General features: G+C 33.8%; 1 protein-coding gene across 9 annotated transcripts in view; it reads left to right on the forward strand.

Moving 5' to 3' along the window:
• Positions 1-25,591, forward strand: part of CNOT2 (CCR4-NOT transcription complex subunit 2) — a 111,655-nt gene that overhangs the window by 75,986 nt on the left and 10,078 nt on the right. For 6 of the 9 annotated variants that reach the window (XM_055238329.2, XM_063614217.1, XM_063614218.1 and 3 more), the window contains 10 exons: positions 9,932-10,079; positions 10,796-10,978; positions 13,266-13,345; positions 15,935-16,060; positions 17,884-18,008; positions 18,939-19,059; positions 19,160-19,316; positions 22,568-22,629; positions 22,719-22,768; positions 24,589-24,689. In XM_055238329.2, the coding sequence (XP_055094304.1) occupies positions 9,932-10,079; positions 10,796-10,978; positions 13,266-13,345; positions 15,935-16,060; positions 17,884-18,008; positions 18,939-19,059; positions 19,160-19,316; positions 22,568-22,629; positions 22,719-22,768; positions 24,589-24,689 (1,153 nt within the window). Of the gene's footprint in view, positions 1-369; positions 8,221-8,956; positions 9,023-9,931; positions 10,080-10,795; positions 10,979-13,265; positions 13,346-15,934; positions 16,061-17,883; positions 18,009-18,938; positions 19,060-19,159; positions 19,317-22,567; positions 22,630-22,718; positions 22,769-24,588; positions 24,690-25,591 lie in introns of those variants that run through there. The other 3 variants (XM_055238333.2, XM_055238332.2, XM_055238331.2) reach the window with 3 other exon arrangements.

A 25,591-nucleotide genomic window follows, 5' to 3' on the forward strand; every position in this document is an offset into this window, starting at 1 on the left:
TAATTTTCAGAGCTTTATTTTACTTACGTAGCAAAACCTCATTATTTCAGACCTTATTGATCCTAAGGTTGCTATTACTTGGATATAGCATAGATTGAAATTTATTTCAACATCTTTTATATCTGTAAATTTTTTGCAGTATTTTTGAAGAATTTGCTAAACAAACTAAAAATAGACATTCTCTGTATTTTCAATTAAAGGAAGTTAAAAGCTTTTTTTAGCTTATTTGATTGGCTACTGTGTGTGTGTGTGCGCGCTCGCGTGCGCGCCTGTTTATTAAGTAAATTCATTACTTAGCGGTTTGTAAAATGTTGTTTCACAAGTATTTCTTAAATATTTCTTCTTTTGCTTTAGCTCAGTCTGGATATAGAATCTAGATTTTTGACTCACAGTTTAATGCTTGTTCCATTTTGCAGGCTTCTATTTTTTTAAAGTGTTGTAATACTTTTAAAGCGCTTAGCACAGAGCCTAGTGCATAGTAAGTGCTCAATAAATGTTAGCTATTATCACATAAAATTTTTATAAAACCAAACAATAAAATATCTTTATATTTTCTCAAATTAACTTCCCAAATTGTTAAATATTAGTATGATTTTATCATCTCTGTTAATGTCAGATCTGTTGATCTCCCATTTCTGTTAATGTAATCTCTGTTAATAGAAGAAGGGAATTAAAAGTATTATAAATTCCCATCAGACATTATAGGATAATTGAATAACTGAAGAAGACATCTGATGACTATCTTAACCAGTTTCAAGTAAAAATCAATAATTTGATTTGGAACTCTCCCAGTATAATGAAAAGCAAAGTTTTGATAGGTATCAGAATAGTTTGTCATAACACTTTACCTTCCAAATTGATTCGAAGTGGGAGGATGAAATTTATTTCATATACAAACATGGTTTCCGTTTACTTTTTTCTGTCTATCTTTTGTGGCTTTTCTCTTTTTTGCTATGGAACACAATTTTGTTAATATAGAATTAGTAGATAAAAGTTACTCTGTATTAACAGTTTCTCCAATTAAACCAAGAAATGTATTTTCAAAGCTTATTACATAAAAAAATTGTTTATCTACAAATATTTATCCTAGTTGTTGAAGGACTGTTATTAGCTAGTAATTTATTCTGTTTACCCTGTGTTTTAGTATGGCTTTCACCCTTCTGGTAACCCTCAGTATAGACATATCTAGCTATTTTAAAGCTACCTTTTATTTCTTTAGAGCAACTGCAGAGAACTTACTTTATCTTTTGGAAGACCACCGTTTATCACAGCAGAAAGTAGATATGGATTGGAGAAAAATTGTATTTGAGAAACTAAGGTTATTTTGTAAAGGATAATGGCAATTACTATAGTTATAATTAGCTATCTGGATTTTTTAAAATTCTGGTCTAATTTTTTTAACCTACAAATGTGAAATTCTAACTGGGCTAAGATATGGAATGGGTTAGGTTTGAAATGCAGTTATATCATTGGTATGACAGACATTTATGTTTTTGTTTTTAAGGACATACAAAGATTAATACATGAGGAAATTTATTTTCATTAGAAAAAGAATTTTTAAGGTACTTACTAGTTTAAAAAGAAGCCATGTATGGCAAACATTTTCCACTGGAGTTCAGTATATTAAATAGCTATATTCCTGTAACATTGGTGAAGCAACATTTTGAATGTATGGCTTACTCTTTTAAAGTGACATTTTAAGTATTAGAGTACAGAAAAATTGAACCTTAGATCAACTGGAACTGTAATATTTCAGGTCAGGGTGTAATTATTTTTTTCCAAGATATTGATCTAGAAGCTATAACTAGTGGAAGAAGAAAGAGTCTAGGTTGCCAATTTCTGTCTGTTAGGACAGACCCAAGAAAGCCAAATAGGTCATTCGGCTGGTAGGTAATCTGAACAAACACCTTGTCAGACAGCAGAACACAAGCTACCATGTGGGTCTTGAGGGTTAAGGTTTTAATAATTTAAGTCAGAATGACAAAACTTAAGGGACTGAGTTGAATGAAAGATGGAGAGATAAGGAATTAGTAGGTGAGTGTAGATTAGAGATATTATTCTTATGGCAACTTACTGTAATTGCACATTGAGATTGGTTTAACTAAAAGTTCGTTTCCCAAGTGCATTGAGTACCACTATCAATTCTGTTCAGTTGGCAAACTTTAATTGTAATTTGTGCCATTAAAATGTGAGATCTACTATCTATTGTGTGTTCTTGATGGTTAGAAAGGTTAGAGGTGGAAGAGATACAGAAGGAAGAGTGCCCTCTCTAAGAGTCACTGAGATTAAACAAGAAAGGGAGTTCGTCTTGGAATAGATACAGAAGTGCTTAAACTTAGATTTGGCTAGATTTGGGTGGAAGTGATTATGCAGTGCCATGAAGTAGCCAGAAAATACTGGAACAGAGACTTGTATGGTCTTCGGTTCTAGTATAGTATGATTGTATCCAAATATGTAAGAGACTTTTCATCCAAGAATTCACGTGAATACTGTACATGGAATGATAACTATAGAAACCAATGAACATACTCTTGTATTCAAGTTGCATAATGTTTCCTATTTGTTATATTTAAGCGTGTGATAAGCTTTCAGGTGAATTAAGTCCTCACTTAACGTAAGTTTTTTTGAAACTGCGACTTGAAGCAAAACTACATATAACAAAACCAATTTTTTGTTCTCATCAACATTACAATGGAATGATGTTGAATGAAACAACACTATTCAAGGACCTGCTGTATGTTTTTTTGCCTAAAATCACAGTTTCCAAGAATGATCAGTGGCATTAAGTGAAGACTTACTGTACACCTTATGGGCTTCAAGATCCATGAGCTCCCTTAAGCTGTCTCCTAGATTAGAATCAACAGAGAACCAGGAATTAATTTCTTCTGGATAGTTAAAGCATTGGAATTAAGTGGTTGATAGTTGCATTTACCTTTTCTTAGTTACCAACAGGATCTAGGGCCTTGTAAGATTGGAGAAAAAGGAAACTGTCATTTACTGAGTGCTTTCTATGTGCATATTATCTTACAGGTACCTAGCTTATCAAAATATCTGGGTGAATTCATTGTACAAATTTGTGTCTGAATTCTCTGAGGACCCAGGCATCTAGTTGGAAGAGGAGCTAAATCTATCTTTCTAAGTTCTGGACTCCTAGCTTGAGAACAATGACATAGTCTCATGCTTACAGCAGACATTTCTTTGGCCTCCTGCTTTAAGAACACCTATGTGAAAGCTACTTGCTTCATAGAGAACCCAGAGCACAGGTGGGATGGTTCAGAAGTGATGCTATCAGCTATGTAAATAGGTGCATGACATATTTTGGTTGCTTTCGGAAATTGTAGGACCATTGAATAGATACTAAATGCTTAGTAATAAGTACAGAGTGCTCTAGGATTTCTTGCTGTTTTGAACACATGTTTTATAGTTGGGGAAGATAGGACATATTTATATGTAAAATATTAAAAAACAGCCTGTGATGCTAATACATAGATTAAAAGATACCATGTGCAGAATGGTGTAGACAGACCTTTAGGAAGCAAATTCTGTCTATACCATTCTCCTTGAGGAGAACCAGAAAAAAAAAAAAAAAAAAAAGAAGGTAAGCTATAGTGGTATGGAAAAGCTTCAAAAAGGAGGTAGGAATTAAAGTTGACAAATGCTTATCGGTCCCTACCATACATGTTGTGCCATTCTAGATACTGCAGATGTGTGGTAGAAGAGATCATCCTCATTTATGCCATCTCTGCGTAGTGTACCTACTGCTATGGTGTTGCTGCATTATTTATTGCATGTCTTCATTGCCTTTGTATCCTCTGTACTTTGCATATGACAAGCACTCAGTAAATCTTGAATGCATGATGAACAAGAGGCAGTCTCATATAATCTAGTAGGATAAGTACACAAATGATTTTACTATGTAGTAGAGTAAGAAGTTCAAGGTTATTTGGATATTTCAGAAGAGATAGGGCACATTCAGGATGGTACGGCTGTAGACTATTTGGATATTTCAAAGGCAGGAGTAATCACGTATCTTGGAAAATGATTAGGAAAAGAATTTACTGATGAGATTATATTTGGGATTAGCATTGAACGGACTGTGAGTAAAGTTGTTTTAGCAGTGGGAATAACATCCACAGCATGGGATAGATTTAGGAATGGCCTGCTTTATCAAGACTGGAGAAACCTGTTAGGCTGTTACATTGATTCAGCAAGAAGTACAGTCTTCACATTTCTGAGGGATTTATTTCAAGATCATTGCTACTTTTCAAGTTAAAGAACACAGCTATAGAATAACATTTTCCACCATAAAACATCTTTTTTGTGTGTGTGAAAACCATCACTTCATTAGACTGTCTTATTTTATCTTCACTTTTGGTACCACCTGTTGGCTTTCTTGTCATAGGTATGTCACACAAACACACACACACAGAGAGAGAGAGAGAGCGAGCTAATATTTATTGAATATTATTTACTGTGTATCAGATGTGATTTTAAGTATTTATGTGAATTAACTCATTTAACCTTCACAACAGCTCCCTGAGAGGTTAAGGAATTTGCTCAAGGTTACACAGATTGTAAGTAGTAGAGCCAGGATTATATTACTTTGTAAGAGTAACTATGTGAACATGAGCTGAAAACATCAGTTTCTTTGAAACCTGAATGCCATGACCCTAGAAAGCCATTTGTACATAGTAGAAACTACCAGTGTTAAATCCACAGGTGCCAAGAATCTGTTGAATTAAGACATTATGATAGAATGTATTCTAATAATTATGTATTTATTGGGTGCCTACAATGAATGAGGTATTATTTCAAGATATAAGTAGGAATATAGCAAATAACAAATGTCCTGTTTTTATGGAGAGAGGGAGAGAGAATGTTACTAATACTGCAGTAGTCCAGGCAAAAAAAAAAAAAATACGATGACTTGGACTAGTGGAGGTGTTGAGAAGTGATCAGATTTGGTACATTTTGTAGATAGAGCTAATGGGACTTGATGATATAGGAGTGAAAGAAAGGGATCAAGAATGATTTCTAAGGTTTCAGACCTGCAAACCTTTGTGAATGAGTGCCACTAATTTAGAGCAGAAATTTAGGTTGAGGGAGTGTAGAGTGTACTTGGGAGATCCACAGAGCTGTTCCACAGGTAAAGATTCTGTGGCACTCCTCTAAAGATCCAGCCAGATATTGAGACTCTCAGCTGATTCGAGCACAGCAGCCACTTCTCATAGTTGTTGAAGCCACTTAGCTCCATCCATGTTTCTTGTCTCATACATTCTTAGCACCTAGAAGGCAAAGTCTGTTCCTCCTCCAGGTATATAACTTGTCCTTATTTTCATATATCTTGTCATTCTCTCAGACTAAACTATTGTAACATTTATACCCACCTGACTCCCCACCACTGCCACCACCAAACACCTGGCTAAGTCTCATACGTTATTTAATTCATATACTATCTTCTGTCTCCTCCAGGAAAATTTTTCTGCTCCCAGACTCACTCTATTCCCAAGTCTGAGTTAGTGTGGTCCCTCCTACAAGCGCTCAAGCACTCCATGTCTAATGCATGTAAACACCTTGGTCATAGCACTTATTTATTTTTAAGTAGTCTTTTGTATCTCTAGAACAAGAGAAGGGAAAGTATTCTTGGTGAGGAGTTAGATATGAGTAGTAAAGGACAGATTGGAGGAAAGGAATAGAGAAAGAAGAAAGAAGATTATAAATCAGATATGTAGTGTGTAAACAGAGTAAAATGTCTGTTAACGTTAGAAAACATCTTTGGGTCTTGACAGAATTTTAATACTCTAGAACAGTGGTTCTCAACCCTGACTGCACCCATAGAAATACCTGGGGAATTTTAAAAATTCTACTGCCATGATTGCCCAAAATCACAATTGCTGGAGAGGAGACCCAGACATTAAAGTTCCCTGGATGATGCAAACATTATTAACTACCATTAAAAAATGGAAAATGATATTGGTTGCAAAAAAGGCATTGAAATAGGAGTCAAGAAATTGGATCATTGTCTTTAATGCCTCATTACTTGTGATCTTGAGCAAGTCACTTTTAATGCCTAGTGTGAATTCTTTATCTGTAACCTACTTGGATAATCTCTGGAGTCTTTTCTATTCTAAAATACTTTGAATTTAATGAAGAAAATTGCATAAGGAAATAATTTTACAGGGATTGTTAACCAGCTAAGTGCAAGACAGGTTGAAGGTAAGAAGCCATTGAGATAAAGCACCATTCAGAACTGTTGTCCTTTTTAGTATGGGCATGCCAGTGGGTTCCTAGAGGAAGCTGGCTGCTTTGCAAATGGAAAAGGGGACACTTTAAGGCATCAGTTAAGGACTACTCTGTCCTGCCCCTATAAAGATTTTAGGGTACTTTATTTAAGTATGAATATTCAGGGATTTGGTTGCTATGATTTTATTTTTTTCGTGTAACTTAATATTTTTTATTTCTAGCAAAAGATTGAATAAAGAATGACATATTTTGCCATAAGTGTTTAAGGGATGTGCTGTTAATCAGTTTGTGCAGTGGAAATAATTAATGGAATAATTTCTTAGATCATATTCTTTAAGGGTTTCTGAAAAATGATCAATAAGGAATTTGACTAACACTCTGCCAGATAAGAGGTAGGAATCTATTTAGAATATGTTCGTATAGTCCTCCTAATATTGTGTTGTTATTATCAGTTGTTAGATTGAAAGAAAAATTTGACTCAGAATTATAACCTTTTAAACTTTTTTTTAAAATTTGTTTTTATTCTTTGCAAAAAGGTGATAACCTTTTTTATAAGATGATTATAAGAAGGAAGTGAGAGGAAGTAGTATAGTGCTTTGTTGATAAGTGCCCAATAAATTTTAATTTTACTGTCCTTCCAGTCACCTGCTCATATACAAGCTTATTTATACATATTTATATTTTTGCCTGTTTTAGTTTTTTTATACCAAGAAAAACTCCTTGAGTTCTTCCCATTTTTCTTTTTCTTTTTTTCAGCTGTATGTCCTATTCTTGGCATAATATTTTAGAGATGATTTTCTGTGATTGTTTCTAATTATACTAGTGAGAGATTAGATTTTTTTCCCCTTGACCCTATTCAGTTGTGTTAGTTTGATTCAAGCAACTCAAAGTTAATTACTTAGTATATTTAGTTTCCAAAAAACAAATCTTTATATATACCTTTCCAGTGCCATTAATTCTTTATGTTTTAAAGAAATTCAGTTTTTAAAATAAATTTAAAGTAACAATTATTAAGTATTCAGGGGTTGATGATCCAATTTGAAGTGACGTATTCTTTTTTTATCTTTTTATACTACAACAAAATTAAACTTGACTTTTTGAATTTATTAGCTGTTTTTGTGAAGATTAATTTTAGAAAGCTAAAATTAAACACTGAAAGTAAGTTACTTTATTCCATACGGTCTCTGTCCAGTTTTAGCACTAAAATCAGTTCAAGGATGCCAATCCCTAATTGACCAAATAGCCTTACCATTCTTGTTTTCTTCTCCAAATTTGTTTTTTTGCTGGTCAGATAATTTCCAATCTCTAAAATATTCCTGAAATTATAAATTTTTATGATACAGCATAGAATAATATGTATGTGGAGACTTGAAGGAGTCAAATCTCAATGAGCCTTTTGTAGGGCTTAACGATTATTAAAAGGGGGCCAAAAAGGCACTAATTTTTGGAAAGTGTATGTTTGTTTATGGTGGTGAATGTGTAGAGAGGGTGAAAAGTAAAGGAAAAGTAAAACAGGAAGAAAGAAAACTGATAGGTATGAAGATGAGAGAGAAAGAAAATGGAAGAGAGCAAGACGTGGAGATTTAGAAAAAAAGTTGAGGGAAACGTATTCAAAAGGGAAAAAGAAAGCAGGGGGAAAATACATTAGAGGTGTTGAAATTAGGCATTCACAGGAGTGCTAATCAAGAGTTCCGTTGGGCTCCTGTCTTGCTGCTATTAAAGGGCATTAGGAGCTAAGAGATCTAAATTCTAGTCCTAGTTCTTTGTGTTGCCATGGAGAAGTCAGTTAACTTACATGAGGCTCAGTTTCCTTACCTGTGTGTAAAATGGGAACATTGAACTAGGTGATCTTTAAGATCCTTCTGGCTCTAAAATTGTTTGACATTATCTTGGTGGTCAGTAACTGTGAGAAACACATTCCTGAGGAAAATTTGCAGCTATAGCTGACTTCAGGACAGCATGTTTAGGGAGTAGAATGTAAGCTCCCTGAGGGTAGGGGCCTTTTCTGTTGTGTTCACTGCCCTATCCGCAGCAGCTAGCACAATGCATGTTACCTAGTAGGCATTCATTAAATGTTTGTTGAATGAATGATGTGAAAAGTATCATGTTGATGGTTTGTTATGAGCACACCTAGAAAGCCTCAAAGAAAAATGGTGTGCTTTAGGGACAGAAAAGACAGATTTCTTCTGAAGAAATCTTAAGCAAGCTGATATTAAATCCTTCTTCCTTATTTTGTCCCAGATTCAAAGAAAGTGGCTTCAGCTAGTGGCATTCTCATAGTCAGAAAACTTATGGTGACTGTAGACATACATTAAAGTGTACATGTAATCTAGGCCAGTTTCCTTAAAGTATCTTGCAGAAAGGCAGAACCAAGCTTGGGTCGCCATGGAATCTGAGTGAAAAGTATATACATAGAATATATTAGCTATATTGAATTAGATTGATTGGATTAAAATTCATTCAGTTGAGAGGCACAGTTAGGCTACAAGCTGAGATACAGGCTGCCAAATTTAAGATAACCATCAGCGAGATACTCTCTAACCACTCCTATCCCTAGGTTAGAAGGTGAAACATTATTATGCCAAAGGATAAAATCACCTTAAATCCCTAGCACTGAAGTCATCTATTTACTGATTAGCTCTCACTCTATCTTATCAGTTTTATTTAATCTCCAGTTCAGAATAAGTTTGATGAAGCAGACTAGAAATAGAAAGCACTAAAAAGTGTGGGTCAGGAAGATGGAGGAAAGGCGGAGGAATTCATAGACAGATATGACAGTGTAAGTGAAAAAAATCACTTAAGGGAAAAAAATAAACGTATGCTGTCTATGATAATTATCCTGGATTGTTAAAAAATTTATAATTCCTATGATCGGAATAAAAACTCAGGAAATATACATTTTTTAAAAAAGTTTATCCACAGTGGTTTTGTTTGTTTGTTTGTTTCGTATCAGAATGATAAAACTCTTAGTAGTCTTAAAAAAATAAATAAATAAACCTATTAGAATGTATAGTCCATCCCCACACCTGGCTCCAGGGGTACTAAATAAATACAAGGCCATTATATTTTGACATCTTTTTAAATGTTTTAAAATTTTGTCTTTTATAGCTATATCAGTTTGAGTTTTTTTAACAGTTGCTGGGATTTTATGTTGGGTTTGTAAAAATAGTAATGTTGAAAAATATGTATAAATAGTAAATTGGCTTTTTCTAAAATATGTTTTTAAAGGATCACATCAAATTAAAGCTACTTCAGCAAAGCGGGGTTAAATATCTTTCTGTATACATCAGTTGTGAATAAAGACATAAAAACACATGACTGCAAAATTTCATAATGGCCTCTTTGTATATACACATGTACATATATGCAAATAGGCCTTTAAGAAATTTTAGAGCAATATCTATTCATAATATTGTAACTTGTTAGTCATTGACATACTTTATCATGAAATTGAAATATGAAAAATAGGAATATGAAAGAAATATCCATTCATAATATTAAATTTCAGACTAGAACATATTTTTTGTTAAAATCAGAGTTTATTTGGAGTGAATCGAATATATATCTATCTAAAATTTGCGTACTATGTTAGGTCATTAAAAGTGTCTTCAATCGCCAACTCCAGAAGATGGATAACAATTTCATTCCTGATGGCAATGAATTTCCTTCTTCTGAATTTTTTTATTAGGTGCACTAGGCCTTCCAATGAGGGGGATGAGCAACAATACCCCTCAGTTAAATCGCAGCTTATCACAAGGCACTCAGTTACCGAGCCACGTCACGCCAACAACAGGGGTACCAACAATGTCACTTCACACGCCTCCATCTCCAAGCAGGTATTTATTGATGGACCAGAATATTTTTCAAAATGTATCTTGGTAGAGTAAACAAACTTTTGATTTTTTAATAAGGTAATTAATTATTTGATTTTCTGGTTCAGTGCCTTTTACTGAGGAAGAAAATACCTATGCTCTTTTTATTTCAGTGCAAATTGTTAAGTACAGTACAAGTGGTTTTTATACTGCAGCTCGCATACTGGTTGTCAGTGGGGTGGATATCAAGGGTTAATCATTTCCTGGGGAGCTTTTTCAAAAGGCACCTGTCTTCCTCAAAGGAATATGTGCAATTTAAAATTCCTCCCCAGATGATTGTGATCATTGCCCCCTCGCCACACATCCATTGCTCTAATGAGCATAAAGTAAAACAGATGACATAGACTATACATTTAGTATGCAGAGGATAGAACGATAAGCCTTTGAAATGAAATTATTCTAAATATGTGTGTGAAATACATTTATATTTTATGTCACAGTCACACCAGTAGTTCTCTCATCTTAGATACCACCTTTTATCAGTTGCACTATAATTTGCCCTTTATTGTTTGTTTACTTTTTCTTTTCAAAGAGCTAGAATGACTAAAGAATTAATAAAAATTAGAACTGCAATTTGAAAGTATATTTGAGATTCTAGGGTTGGACCAATTGATTATTTATAGAGAATTTTAATGAGTGATTGTAGAGAGCTTATTTAGTATAATGGACTTCTTTTTCAGGGGTATTTTGCCTATGAATCCTAGGAATATGATGAACCACTCCCAGGTTGGTCAGGGCATTGGAATTCCTAGCAGGACAAATAGCATGAGCAGTTCAGGGTTAGGTAGCCCCAACAGAAGCTCGCCAAGCATAATATGTATGCCAAAGCAGCAGCCTTCTCGACAGCCTTTTACTGTGAACAGGTAAGATGTTTATTGATACTGTGTATAATTGTCTTTCTGGGTATACTCAGATTTGCCTTTTCATATTTTCACTTTGTTCTTGAGGTGTGGCTTCTCTCTAATTAAAGTGGGTTTCATCATGCATTTATGTCCAAAGATTCTGTTACCCATCACAAAACGATACGTTTTCTTGAAAATCAGGTTGATTTTGGAAAGCACATTAAAACTTGTTGTTGTTGTTGTTGTTGTTAGAAAAGGATTGTTCTTGGACTTGCCACCAGGCAAATTTTAGTTGATATGTCCTGTCTTTATAAAATAAGTTGATTACCTGTGTGGTAAGAGTTCTAGGTTTATGAATAGAACTGGAGACATGTTTGACTATTACTACTTTGCTTTAGTTATACTTTGAGTACCTTCTCAAGTAAGATTTGGTTTTGTGCATTGGAGACTTACCAACCAAAGACTTTTTAAGATCACATCTATAGTATTTGAAAACCGTATCACGTTTAGGGATTCAAAACAAAAAGATGGGTTTTTGTACTTTTTCACTTCTCTTTGCACTGTCTGTTGCATATACTTTGCAAATAAGAGGAGTTACTCATTTTGTTAGGATTTTCAAGCTATTTGGGTAATTTGTATCAGAACTATGTCTGAAATATAACACTTTCTTGCAAAAGTAGTATTTAAGCTTGATTGCCTACATGTATATATATGTATTCTTTAAATGGAGAAATGTAGGGGCAAAATTACCTTGATCTAGTTGTTATCATCATACCTATTTGATTCACTTTATGTAGTAAAATCTGAATTAAAATAGGTTTAGCACATTTACTGTTAATCTTCATTCCATAAACTCCAGGTTTTGCTTTTATTTAGATATCTATAATTTTACTGCTCTTTTAAATTTTAAAAAAGTTATTTGTGAAGGGTTATCAAAATTCTCATCTCCTTGATAGCTTTCTAACCTTATATCTTTATCGTAACTTTATCATATCTTTGTGCATTCTCATAGTATTGGGCATTGAATGTATATTTAAATTTTTACCTTTCCATATTTTTTCACATTTTGTTTTTAAAATACACTTTGCTTAAATTGTCAATGTAACATGGATCTCTAAAACCCTGCTTATTTCTACTATTGACAGATTGTATTTATTATAAATTGTTTTCATCTCTGAGCACTTATTCCATGTTTGATGGTACCTGTAATAGCATCAGCAATTCTAATATGCTATTAAACAAAAATTTCCATTGACTTTCTGGTTCTTCTCTAGAGTGTTTGTTGTTTTGTCAGCTGCATGTTTTATCAAAAAATTGTTTCACTATAGGTTTATAGATTTAGTCAAAGCCCAAAAAACCCTGTCATCTTGATACAGATTAACCCCGCTTACAACATTGATACACTAAGTGCCTTTTATCAGAAGAATATATGATGTTAAAGACATGTGGTTTCACTATAGAATCTGCATTAACAATTCCTATTGATAGTCTTAATTATTTGGCCTTGCTCTAAGTTCAGCCTTATTTTTTTTTTCTTCACATGCTTAGTCTTATACAAAAAAGGGAGGGAGGCATTTGTAACTATTTATGAAATACCAGTTGTGCGTTAATTTAAAATTGGGGATACCATAGACTGTGTTTTAAGTATATGAAAGGTAAACTATATTTAGATAAGAATGATGTATTTTTGAGCACTGAATTCAATTTTAAAACGCACCATTCAGTTCAGGTCAACTACATATTTATTGAATGTCTATTATGTCTTCCTGAACTCTAAAGGGTAGAGGACGCAGAGAGGAGTTTAACATGGGAGGAGTATGACATAAACTCCTCTGTCCATGAGGAGTTTATATTCTAGTTGGGAAGATGAATACTGTATGAGAGAAGATCTCTTTTGAAAAGTAATATTTGCAAGCTTTACCAGTAAAGAAGAAAAACAACTATTTAGCAAGAATAATCTTAACACTAACCTGCATATTTTTGAGGCTAGGTAATCCAGGAAGTTGGCTCTTCAAGTACACAAAATGGTGCCCTGAATCTGTTTTCCTCAAGGTTCATATATAAATTTTTGAGTTTTTGTTTTTTAACTAATCTGCCTAAAATATTCTGGTTCTCATTTGTTCATGGAAAGACTTTAGAGAAGTTTTCAAGTAAAGATAAAGAATAGATTCAGAAAAATAATATTAGTGTTGGTTTTGAAACATATTGTTATTTTATATGAAGAGACCAAAAATATACACTTCTGTTTTTCTTCATCTGAAAGTTAGTGTTCTTAATGTATATCTAAAACTATTTTCTATGTACCCAGTATGTCTGGATTTGGAATGAACAGGAATCAGGCATTTGGAATGAATAACTCCTTATCAAGTAACATTTTTAATGGAACAGGTAAGCTTATTCTGGAGCTAGTACCCTACAAAAAGTGTGATAGATTTATGAAATATAAAGCAATTCAACATACTGGTCTTTAAATATGGTAGGATTTTTTATTATGTTAGATGGTAGATTTTAATTCAGTGAAAAATAGGAATAGGATTCAATACAGTGAATAGTTGAGAGAGATGTAAATTTTTTTTACTTGGCATGGTAACATAGTAATTTGTGTTATAACATCAGGATTATTTCCTTAACACCTGGAGAGAGCCTACACATTAACTTAGTTCGTATTTATGCCTCAAAATATTTTGCTTCATAGCTTTTACTGTCCTCAGCCCTGTCACTGTGAGAACTATAGCTTAGACTAGGTTGGGTGGTATGACATTCTGGCTGTGGAGATCCAGATTGAAGAGAACCTTTAAAATTGTATGGAACACTTACATTTTTTCTTAATAGTTTTAATAATACTAATGTTGGCATTTAACCTTTATGAATTGTTTATCCAGTTTTATGTGTAAAATTTAGTTACATGGAAAACCAACTCTGATTTTGACAGTAAAAAATTCCTTCAGTCTTTTGGTTTATTTCTTTTATCAACTGCTTCAGATAGAAGAGAACAGGAAGCTTTGTTGCTATTTTGCTTTAGGTTTTACCTTCTCCACCCTACAGACCCTTTCCTGAGAAAGGAAATAAAGGATGTTATGATCATAGGAGCAAAAATGAACAGCATTATTGGACAGAATTAAATGTAAAGGAAGTGGAAGGTAAAAGAATGCTCACTGAAATGGAGCATTTGTAGAGGCGAGAGAAGATTTAATAAGGAAATGTCATTTGTAGCTATGAGCTTTTAATTTCTAAATGTTAATGTATGCTCAGCAGCATAGATTAATCACACAAGATTAAAAGCTTTGAAAAAAGATTCCAAATTTTAGCATTTGTAAGTGGTGGCTTGTGTTCAAGATGTATGAAATACTATATTCCATTGTTTCTAAAATGTACATTTCTTCATAATTTAATGTATTTGAAATCAGGCTGCATCTCTGCATATCATAGTTTAATTGTAGTTTTTTTCTAAATGTGACATAAATTAACAGTAAAGATGTCTGACAGTGCCATCTTAGATTCTGCATTATGGTTTTATACAGTGCTATAAAACTTGAGAATTGTTTTTTAAATTCTGTTTTAACTAAGCGTATTTTATGCTAGGAAAATTCCCAGTTCTTTCATAAAAACATAGATTGGGGGTTTATTAACTTTATTAGGCTAAAACATAGTCTCAAATAATATATGGCAAATTTAAATTCCATCTTGGAGGACCTAAAGATATGTATTAAAAGTTTATGTATATTCAAAATGTATGACTAATTTATAATCAAAAGAATTTGAGAAATTATAAATTGAAACAGGATATAAATTTTTAATTTCTATTGTCTTATTCAATGGTAATTTTTTTATTCAAAGTTCTTAAGCTGCAGAAATAAATTTATAAACTGCAGTTTTTGTAAACAGGTATGAATGATTTATCCTTTACCCTTGTAATTTGAAATTGTCACCTGTCTTTGAATGTTAATAAATTAATGGTGTCTATTGTTTTTCTGTCAGCAAAGTAATCTTGAGGTAACAGTTACTGTTTGAGATTCTTACAGTTGTGAAATTTGGAGAAAACTAAAAATTAATTGGAAAGTGGCAAAATAAATTGAAAATGGTAAAACAAAAATTAAAGAAAAGCTATAGCACAGACTAAAAGGATAGTAGAAAGTTTTCTTCAAAAATTAAGAACCCAAGGTTATAAGAATACTAAAAAGTTAAGAAATTGAGATGATTAAAATAGACAAAGTAGAGAAGTTGGGTTAAATTTTAATTTTTAAAGGAAGCCAGCTGATTGTTTTAACTTAAAATGAACAAAAATACATTTAATTTATTCTATATATATTTATTGAGCGCCTACTGTGTAATAGGTAATATAAACTTCTGGGCTTTGTATCATATTTCTGTATTTCCTACCCATTTACCATATATGGGAACCCTACTGCCACCCTGTTGTACCCCACCCTCAAAATGCGCCCATGGGCACGCACATACGTTTGTATATGAAAGCGGTCAGTTACAGGTGGAAGTCCTCAGGGCTTCTGCTTCACTGCCTGTGCCTCAGCTATCTTTCTGGCCATTTGCAGGAGGCACTATCATTGTCACCATTTGTGTGTAACCGAGGCTTCAAGCATTCTAGATATAACCTCCATCTGAGCATAATGAAAAGACAAATTATATCGTAACAATCTCCCTCTTGTTAGCTCACAAGCTATAATTTTAGGTTACCATCTTCCATGGGGGAAATATATGCTTTTTATTCTCTTTGTTACATCTCTAGGATTTGGAGTTTCTATAATACTGGTTGGGTATTGCTTTGCTAAATTGTTCCTGAAATTCTTTGACATGAAATCAATCTGCAAGTATCTTTTGAGCACCTACATACACCTAGTACAGTGCCGTGCATTATTTAGGAAGAAGGCACAATCATTTCGAATTATATTATGGTTGGTTTTTATAATCTCTTAAAAATATTTGTAGAATGAGTAACCAGTGTTCTTTCTTATTATTTAGATGGAAGTGAAAATGTGACAGGATTGGACCTTTCAGATTTCCCGGCATTAGCAGACCGAAACAGAAGGGAAGGAAGTGGTAACCCAACTCCATTAATAAACCCCTTGGCTGGAAGAGCTCCTTATGGTAATTAAGCTTTTTAATGATGGCCAGTGGAAAGTTTCCATTGTATTTGCACACACACATGCATTTACATGTACATATATATATGCTTGTGTGTGTACACATATATGTTTGCATTTTCTAATCAGGTTAGTGTAATTTTTTCAGAATTGATAAAAGTGATTTTTCTTCCCGGAATACCATGGTAGCAAAGTTAAATGGGAAAACTTTGTACAAAAACCCAAGAGGAAGTCCTCATTGGTATTCAGAAGTTATTTTCTTCTGTTATCCCTGCCTTAGTTTACCTTAAGTGTTTTATTTTGTGGTCTGCCTTTTCTCTCCTTAATTGATCACACATTTTTTCAAAATAATATATTTCTGATGATTAATAATGACTGACTATACACTGAAGATGTTTTTCTGAGCCAAGGTTTTTCTCAACCTCCACACTGTTGACATTTGGGCCAGGTAATTCTTTGTAGAGAGGAAATGTGGGGGGCTATTGTGTTTATATAGAATGTTAAGCAACATTCCTGGCCTTGGCCTATAAGATGCCAGTAGCACTCTGTTTCTAACCCCCACAGCCTCTATTGTGACAGACACAAATGTTTTCAAACATTGGCAGATGTCACCTGGGGAAAAAAAATTCCTGCCTGTTGAAAACCATTGCTCGTGGGTCATGTATAGCTTATGCAGACTCTTGGTCTCCATTAATATCCTTCATCACCCTTTTTCACTGTCTCTAATAGATAAGAGATTTGGCTGATGAGGGATAAATGGAAATAAAGGAGAGGAAACATATGCAATAACAATATAACAATGTAGACATGAAAATTCGGTGACAGCAATGTAGCTCTACTATTTTTATCACATAGTTTTTTTCTTTTGGGAAAACCTGATAGAGACCAGTAACAAAATGGTGAATTTAAAAGAATCAGTTCATCCATTATTTTAAGATAGAATTAATATTTGATCACATTTTCAACCAAGAAGGATTGCTGCGCCATTCAGATGTGAATACAAATAACAGTATATGAAGAAGGGAAAAATTTATTGTTTATATTCTAAAGTTTCCAAATTAGTCTTCCCAAAATAAAAAAAAAATGATCTGCCCTGGAAGTTGAGTACCTAGCTACTTGATTCTCAGTTCAGACTCTAATGTTTTTAACCTTTCCTCATAGGTCCATTTTTTCATCCCTTTAATCATTCCCGTTGCTCTCCTTGGACCATCTCTAGTTTCTCCATATCGTTCTTGAATTGTGGAGCCCCAAACTGGATATTGTTCTCCAATAAGGGCCCGACTAATGCCAAGTATAGTGGGAGGATTATTTCCCAGTTCTTGCATGTTTTACATCTATAACATGGAGTCCAAGAAAATCTGAAATAATATGGAGTTGTTTTATAATTGATTGCAATTTGCTCACTCTGTAAGTCGCTTTCAAGTAGAATACTGACATATTCTTTTAAATTTTATTTTGTTCATTTGTATTTGAGAGTTAACTGGTATTTATAATATCTAGTCAAATATTTAAATAAAACAAGCTTTTAAACCAAAATTGTTAATAATCCAATATCAAATTAAATTTTTAAGCACCTATGCATGACATTAGATGTACAGGATTACTGTTGATTTCCCTTGTATTATTTTGTATGTTGAGTTATTAATCAGTAAATGAAAATTTAGTTCTTCATTGTTACCCTGGATACTAATTTTTGGAAGTGCGCTTTCATAGCATTAAAAAAAAGAAACCTTTTGGTGTATTATCGTGAGGAAAGTTAACTTTATAATCTGTAGCAAAATATCATAAATATCAATTGCAATTCTCCGGATTATTTTCATTACATAGTTGGAATGGTAACAAAACCAGCAAATGAACAATCCCAGGACTTCTCAATACACAATGAAGATTTTCCAGCATTACCAGGCTCCAGCTATAAAGATCCAACATCAAGTAATGATGACAGTAAATCTGTAAGTAACTGAGAAGTGTGTATGTGAGTGATGTAGTTTTTCCCTTCAGATTTCTCTTATATTAACAGTTACTTACTAAATACTATTACAAAACTGTTTTATCTTGATATCTGTAATAATCTAACTTCTGAAGAATGTGGAAAAGCTTTATAACTTAGAAGATAGCCTATTTTTTTCCTATTTCATATAGGTTTGCAAATTTCTGTTGAACTTCTCAGAGTTAATTTAGACTTTTATTGTAGTCCCTGTCAGCTGGATCCCATGAAGTTTGATAATATAGCCTTCTAAGGAGCTGTGTTTTTCTTGAGTAAGTTTTCTCCTTGAAGAATTTATACACATTTTTATACCTGTGTTGATTCAACCAACTCAGCTTCTTCTTTCTGACTTAACAAATATGTTTATTTCTTCCACATTTCACTGAAAATAGCTTTTCTCTGTGTGTGATGGGAGTTTATATATTATTAAAATAATTGATAAAGAAGATTGTTTGGTAAGAATTAAAATAAGTACAAAGTTTTAAAGCTTGTATGTCTAACTTATCTTCGAGGTAGCTTTGGTGATTTTAGGTAATATACTATATTTAGTTTCTCTTTTACATGAAAGCATTGAGGAGTGTAACTTCAAGTGTATCCCAGAGCATAAAGACCTGAGAAAGAGATAGATTTTTTTTTCTGTGACTGAAGATCTGAGATAAATAAGATATTTTCCCTTGATTTCTTTTTCTTTAAATACTCAAATGTGGATGATATAGGATTTATTTGTATACCATGGAACAATGATGGAAACAATTTTCTATAGAACTTGAAAAACAGGTAATAATTTACTACCAATTTAAATGTAATAAAGAATAAATAGCAGGGTATTAATATGTGAACTTGAATTTGTATACTTAACAAATTTTAATGTCACATTTAATTTTTTTTGTTCTAGAATTTGAATACATCTGGCAAGACAACTTCAAGTACAGATGGACCCAAATTCCCTGGAGATAAAAGTTCAACAACACAAAATAATAACCAGCAGAAAAAAGGGATCCAGGTGTTACCTGATGGTGGGACTCTAGAAATCTATGTCAAAGATATTATAGAATGCTTTTTTTTTTTTTTTTAACTTTTTCTTGAAAATAAAAGCAACTGTGTTTTTCTACCCAGGTCGGGTTACTAACATTCCTCAAGGGATGGTGACGGACCAATTTGGAATGATTGGCCTGTTAACATTTATCAGGGCAGCAGAGACAGACCCAGGAATGGTACATCTTGCATTAGGAAGTGACTTAACAACATTAGGCCTCAATCTGAACTCTCCTGAGTAAGTTTTTTCTGTTTTCCGATGTCTGTATATAATACCTCTTCAGACTTCCAGTTTTTAATATCATGGCATCAAATTATCTCACCTACTGCTACTCATTGTAATCTGCCGATTCTCTGGGTCATTCCCATTCAAGTTAGCTCTTAGATCACTGTCACTCTGCAGTATTCCTTTTATAATTTCGCATTTTATGTGTGTGTGTGCATGCACGTGCATGTATATATGTGTGTATGTATGTGTGTATACACACACACACACACACACACACTCTTTCCAGAATCCTGAAATCTCAGCTCCTTGAATTTCTTTCCTCCAGGAATTTTTGTCCTGTAGTATACTTCAGCCACTCCTTTAGTTATCCCTTTGACCTAGTCGTTGTTAGTAACCGCAGTCTCTCAATTTTAAAATCTGAGCTCGCATGCTTTCCAACTTCCACTTTCTATTTTCTATTTCTCTTCTTCTAGTACTGTGATTCCTGTAATCATTTCACTCCATTGGGACCTTCAATCTATTGATTCTTCAGTGTTTTAACTGTTCTTCCACATCCCCATCTCTCTTCCCCTGTGTTCAACTCCCTTCTTACCCATGAAATTCTGTGGTTAGTCATAATTGTTCATTTACATATCCCATGACTACTTTGCTATTTTCTCATGTTGTTATACTTGCATGGCCAAAAGCTACAGTAATGATTGTTTCTGTCTATTTCATTCTGCCTATTTCATTCCTGCCTATTTCATTCCTCTAGCTCTGCTAGAGAAAAACACATGATATCACTGCCTGGTCTTCCTTTATTTTCATGCCCAGGAACCTCAAAAGTAGGCTCTTAATTCTACCAGTAATAATTATACCTTGCATGCTTAGTCCATTTACTCTTTTGCTCTCTTATGCAACTATCATACACTTCTGCATGCCCCAATACCTTTTCTCCTTATTCTTACTATCAAATGATGATCTTGCTCCTCACTTTTACTGTACTAAGAAAGATGGAAGCAATTAGAAGAGCACATTTAGCACAGTCTAGCCAACAAATCTGACTACCTACAGCCACCTACACCTACGTTATTCTTGTTTTCCACCCTATTACCATAATTGACCCATGCGTTCTACTTACAACAGATTTTCACACTTTGTTGGGTCATTTTCATCACATAGAAATACATTGTTACTTCTCTCATCTTAGAAGAAAATCTTCCTTTGATCCAACCTCCTCTGTAAGTTACTTTCCCATTTCTTTATGTCCCTTTGAAGTGAAACTTTTCAAAGCGTCATCTCCATTTCTCCAACTTGGTCTCCCATTCTCTGGTAAGCCCATTTCAGTCAGAATTTTGTCCCTGCCACTTCACTAAAGCTGCTTTTATCAAGGTCACCAAATGACCTTCATGTTATTAAATTCAGTGGTCACTTGGAGGAACTCTTGCTCCTTGATACACATTCTTGTACTTGAATTTGAGAGCACCATTTTTACCTCATCTTCACTGGTTGATCTTTTTCAGTTTCCTTTGCTGGTACCTCCTCCTTTTCTTCTTGACCTCTTTGTGTCATTCCTCTTCTCTGCATTTACATCCTTGATGATCTTTTCTAGTCTTATTGTTTTAAATACCATATATATTGAGGAATTCCAAACATATGTTTCCATTCCACACTTCTGAGTTTGAGATTTCTACATTCAATTGCCATTTAAATATTTCTTGAATGATCACCCCCCAACTTAATTCTGTCTACAGCCTTTGCGATCTCAGTTAGTGGTAACTCTTTACTTCCAGAAACTTGACATTATTCTTAACTCCTCTTTCTTTTATACCCCATAATCAGGCTTTTCCCAAAATATATACAGAATCTAACCAGAGCTCACTACTTTTAACTGCTACCACCATTGTTTGAATCATTCTCTCTTGCCTGAATACTCCATTAGCCAGTCACTGGGGGTCCCTGATTGTCCTTATACCCCTTCCCATACAATCTTCATATAACAACCAAGACAATCCTTTTTTAATAAATTACTCCTCTGCTCAACACCCTGTAAATGTTTGTGGTTTCATTACGATTAAAAACCCCAAAACTTTTTTTTTTTTTTTTTTTTTTTTTTGAGACAGAGTCTTGCTCTTGTCGCCCAGACTGGAGTGCAGTGATGCAATCTCGGGTCATTACACCCTCCGCCTCCCAGGTCCAAGCGATTCTCCTGAGTAGCTGGGATTGCAGGCATGTGCCACCATGCCCAGCTAATTTTTGTATTTTTAGTAGAGACGGCATTTCACCATGTTGGCCAGGCTGGTCTCGAACTCCTCACTTCAAATGGCCTTCCAAAGTGTTGGAATTACAGGTGTGAGCCACCACGCCTGACCAGAAACCCCAAATCTTTACAGGCCTACAAGGTCTTACATGATTATTGTTTGTCCCCTAACCCCACCTCAACAGCTTTTCCCTTTGTTCACTGTATTCCAGCTTCATTGGCCACCTTGTTATATCTCAAACATGTCAGTAATGTCCCTGCCTTAGTTGCTCTAGCAGTTCCCTCCGACTAGAAGAGTCTTCTGCCAGATAATTAATATGACTATGTCCCTCATAGCCTTCAAATCTTCAGATCTGACCACCTTAATGAAACCTAACTGACCACCCTATTTAATAATTATGCATCCAGTCTCCCCTCCCAGTTCCCCTCTAACATGGGCCATTGTTTATTTATTTATTCTGTTAATTGATTTTGTCTGCCTGCCTCCATTCCACCATCCTCAACCAGAAAGTAAGTTTCATGTTGTCAGTGATCTTGTTTTGTTCACTGATGTGTCGTAAGCTCCTAGAACAGTGCCAGGCATATAATAGGCACTCAATAAATATTTGATGAATTTAAACTTTTGCAAATACTCATTTTTCTTCTTGCCACATAAATAAATGGGAAATTTATTTAAAATTTAATTTAAATTGGGAGCGTGGTATTGAAGAATTTAAAGCATCTTGAGTTGAAATCAAGTAAAAGTAGAAAATTTTTAATCGTATGTTTTGTATATTGTGATATGTTGTGTTCTTTATACTGTATTGCGAGAATACTGAGGGAAGGAGTCCTATCGTATTTTACAGACACACACACACAAACACACAATCTTCATTTGCTTCTGTATAAGTCAGTAAACCCAAGTAAGGGAATTAGAAGTAAAGATGGTCATTTTACATTTGGAGTCTTTGTTTTTTCCTGAAATAAAATTAGAAATCTGTTTTTCTGGATTTCAAAATGTTTCCTTTTCCTCCTTATTCAGAAATCTCTACCCCAAATTTGCGTCTCCCTGGGCATCTTCACCTTGTCGACCTCAAGACATAGGTAGGAGAATCTATTTGTGTTTAGACCTTTTAAAAAGAAATTTACAACTGAGAATCAGTTAATAAGGCTTTTTTCATTTTATTATCCAGACTTCCATGTTCCATCTGAGTACTTAACGAACATTCACATTAGGGATAAGGTGAGTGTAGTTTATTATTCTACTCAGTCAGCATGAATTTATCTATTTTTCACGTGCTTTTCAGTTCAGGCAGCATACTATTTTTGAAATAATTAGTAATAGTCTCAGGGATATGCTTTCATATGTCCATGTTAACTTGTTAAATGGTAAATGTTAGGACTGGTAAAAAATAAAAATTCTTATATTTAACAACAGGTTACAACCATAACCGCAGTTGATGGGAATAAACTAGATTGGAACATTTGATAAATTTCCTTCTGATAATCTTATTTTATGACCTTACCAGTAAAAAGATTTTCTTTACAAGTATTACAGATACAGTGTTTTTAATGAGATGGTCTGTATCTTTAAAAACTATTTATGACTTTTGACTTTTCTCTGTATTTTTTCATTTCCATTTTTTTAAATCACCTAAAATTCTAATTCTAAAGTAATGATTAACAACAGATTACCGCTTAATCTCTCTTTTTTCAATCTAAGAAAGAAAATGGTGGCACTTTTTGCTTTAGAAGAACTGAGAGTTTGTTTCTATAACCAAAAAATATTCACAATGAGATCTAAATTTTAGCCTTGGGAAACTACAATTTAGTGAAAAAATAGATTTTTGTTATATATTTATGTATAAATATATATGTATATGTGTATATATACAACAGCATTCTGAGTGTGCCTTACAGTTCTGTGGTCAAGTGGATGTTGATGTTGTGGACAGGCAAGTAAAGGGATACTTTTCTCAATGTCTTCTAATACTTGAGTAGATGGAAGGCAAGAAGTACGAGATGGAGAGGTCTCCTATTTTCTATTTGTGGATTGTGTGATTTGCTCCCACCTCCACTATAGAGCTCTTTCATTCCAATTAGCCAGGTGTTCCAGAACCTTTTCTTATTGCCAATTTGAGAAATACTAATTTAGGAGAATTTGTCACATTGGGGCTGCTGCCTGAATAGGTATAACATGAGTGGAGAGAAAAATTACATTCAGAGAATGTGTAATAACCAAATAAGTATTTCGATATAGGATCAAATAATGAGATAAAAATGTTGTTTGGGGACACTTTTAAGGTTTATTTAAATGTGAAAATTTGAGACTATTGAATCTATGTTTTACAGTTTGGTAGGCAGTTATGTTTCTACCCTGGGGAGAGAAATGTAAAGCAATCATCTTTCAGGCATCTATTTAAACAAACTAAAAAGCCATTTCTTTATGATTTTTGTATTCATCATCTGTGATTTGCTGAAAGCATACAACTGACTTGTGAATCACTGTCAGGTATAGATTCAGTTTAACACTTTTTATAAGCCGTCTATATATTTGGCACTCTACAAGGTGCTTTCATATACCTTCACTCATTTTTATTTACTTTCTTAGTAACCCTTGTAGGTATCACTGTCCACATTTGACAAGTAAAGCTAAGAGATGTTAAATGACTAGGACACAGTCATATTAATGAGTAATAAAACCAGGACTTGAATACAAGTCCTAGATCTCTGAGCACAATGCTGTTGTTAGCATCGTTTCCCCATTGGGTATTAAATCCTTGTAGTGGATCTTGCTTGGAAGTTTTTATTGAGCTTTTCCTCCAATCAGCATATCAAATAGATGTATCAGAAATAATTGTTTAAATGACTTCAGTCATTTAAATGAGGAAATTCCCTTTTAGAATCGTAACTACCTATCTGTGTAATCATGTAATAACATTTATCTACTACAAAGTGGGGAGTTTCTGTTTATCTCTCCATTTTTACTTTAGTAGTAGCAACTATATATTAGGATTTGCAGATTTGTTTTATATTTCAGAATAAGTTATTTTTCTTTTTCAGCTGGCTGCAATAAAACTTGGCCGATATGGTGAAGACCTTCTCTTCTATCTCTATTACATGAACGGAGGAGACGTATTACAACTTTTAGCTGCAGTGGAGCTGTATGTTCAAAGTATTTTAATCACTTTTGTATTATAGTGGATCTTGACCATGCTGAAAACATCTTTCTTTAAGTGATGATGGCTATCTTTAAATGGAACTATTTCTCCATCAAGAAATTTATTTTTACATTATTAAAGTGAATTTAATTTAGATTAAAACGATACCTTAACCATGGCTTCATAATCTATATACATAAAAAGAATTTCAAACTTAATGCTGAAGCTGGGTGCGGTGGCTCACACTTGTAATCCCAGCACTTTGGGAGGCTGTGGTGGACAGATCACTTGAGGCTAGCAGTTAGGGACAGCCTGGGCAACATACCAAGACCACATTTCTACAAAAAATAAAGAAAAATATTACCTAGGTGTGGTGGCACACATCTATATAGTCCTAGCTACTTGGGAGGCTACAGCAGGAGGATCGCTTGAGCCCAGGAGTTTGAGGTTTCAGCGAGCTATGATTGTGCCATTGCACTCTAGTATGGCTGACAGTGCAAGACCCTGTCTCTAAAAATAATTAATAAATGCCAGATTTGTAAGAAGACAGAATTGACATAACTCATGGATTTGGTGAATCTAATTTTTGTAAATATGTGAATTATATGATATGATTCATGACTATAGTTTTTATTCCTTGTGGAACCATATGTATAAATAATTAGATACTGAATTTCATCATTTCATAAACATTACTATAAGCAAGGCACTGTGCATATTTGTTGTATGTTTTGAAGTGCTGATTAAAGTCCACATTTTCATTATCAGCAGTCTATTGGCCAATTTAAACAAATATTAATGTAAAGAAATTGGTTCATTGATATTTTTTCCCTGAGCAGTTCTGTATTTACCTGATGCTCTAAAATTTTCTGTCGTTACTCAAATGTACAGTTGGCAACACATTT

Source organism: Symphalangus syndactylus, chromosome 13 (assembly GCF_028878055.3).
Source record: "Symphalangus syndactylus isolate Jambi chromosome 13, NHGRI_mSymSyn1-v2.1_pri, whole genome shotgun sequence".
Taxonomy (NCBI): Eukaryota; Metazoa; Chordata; class Mammalia; order Primates; family Hylobatidae; genus Symphalangus; species Symphalangus syndactylus.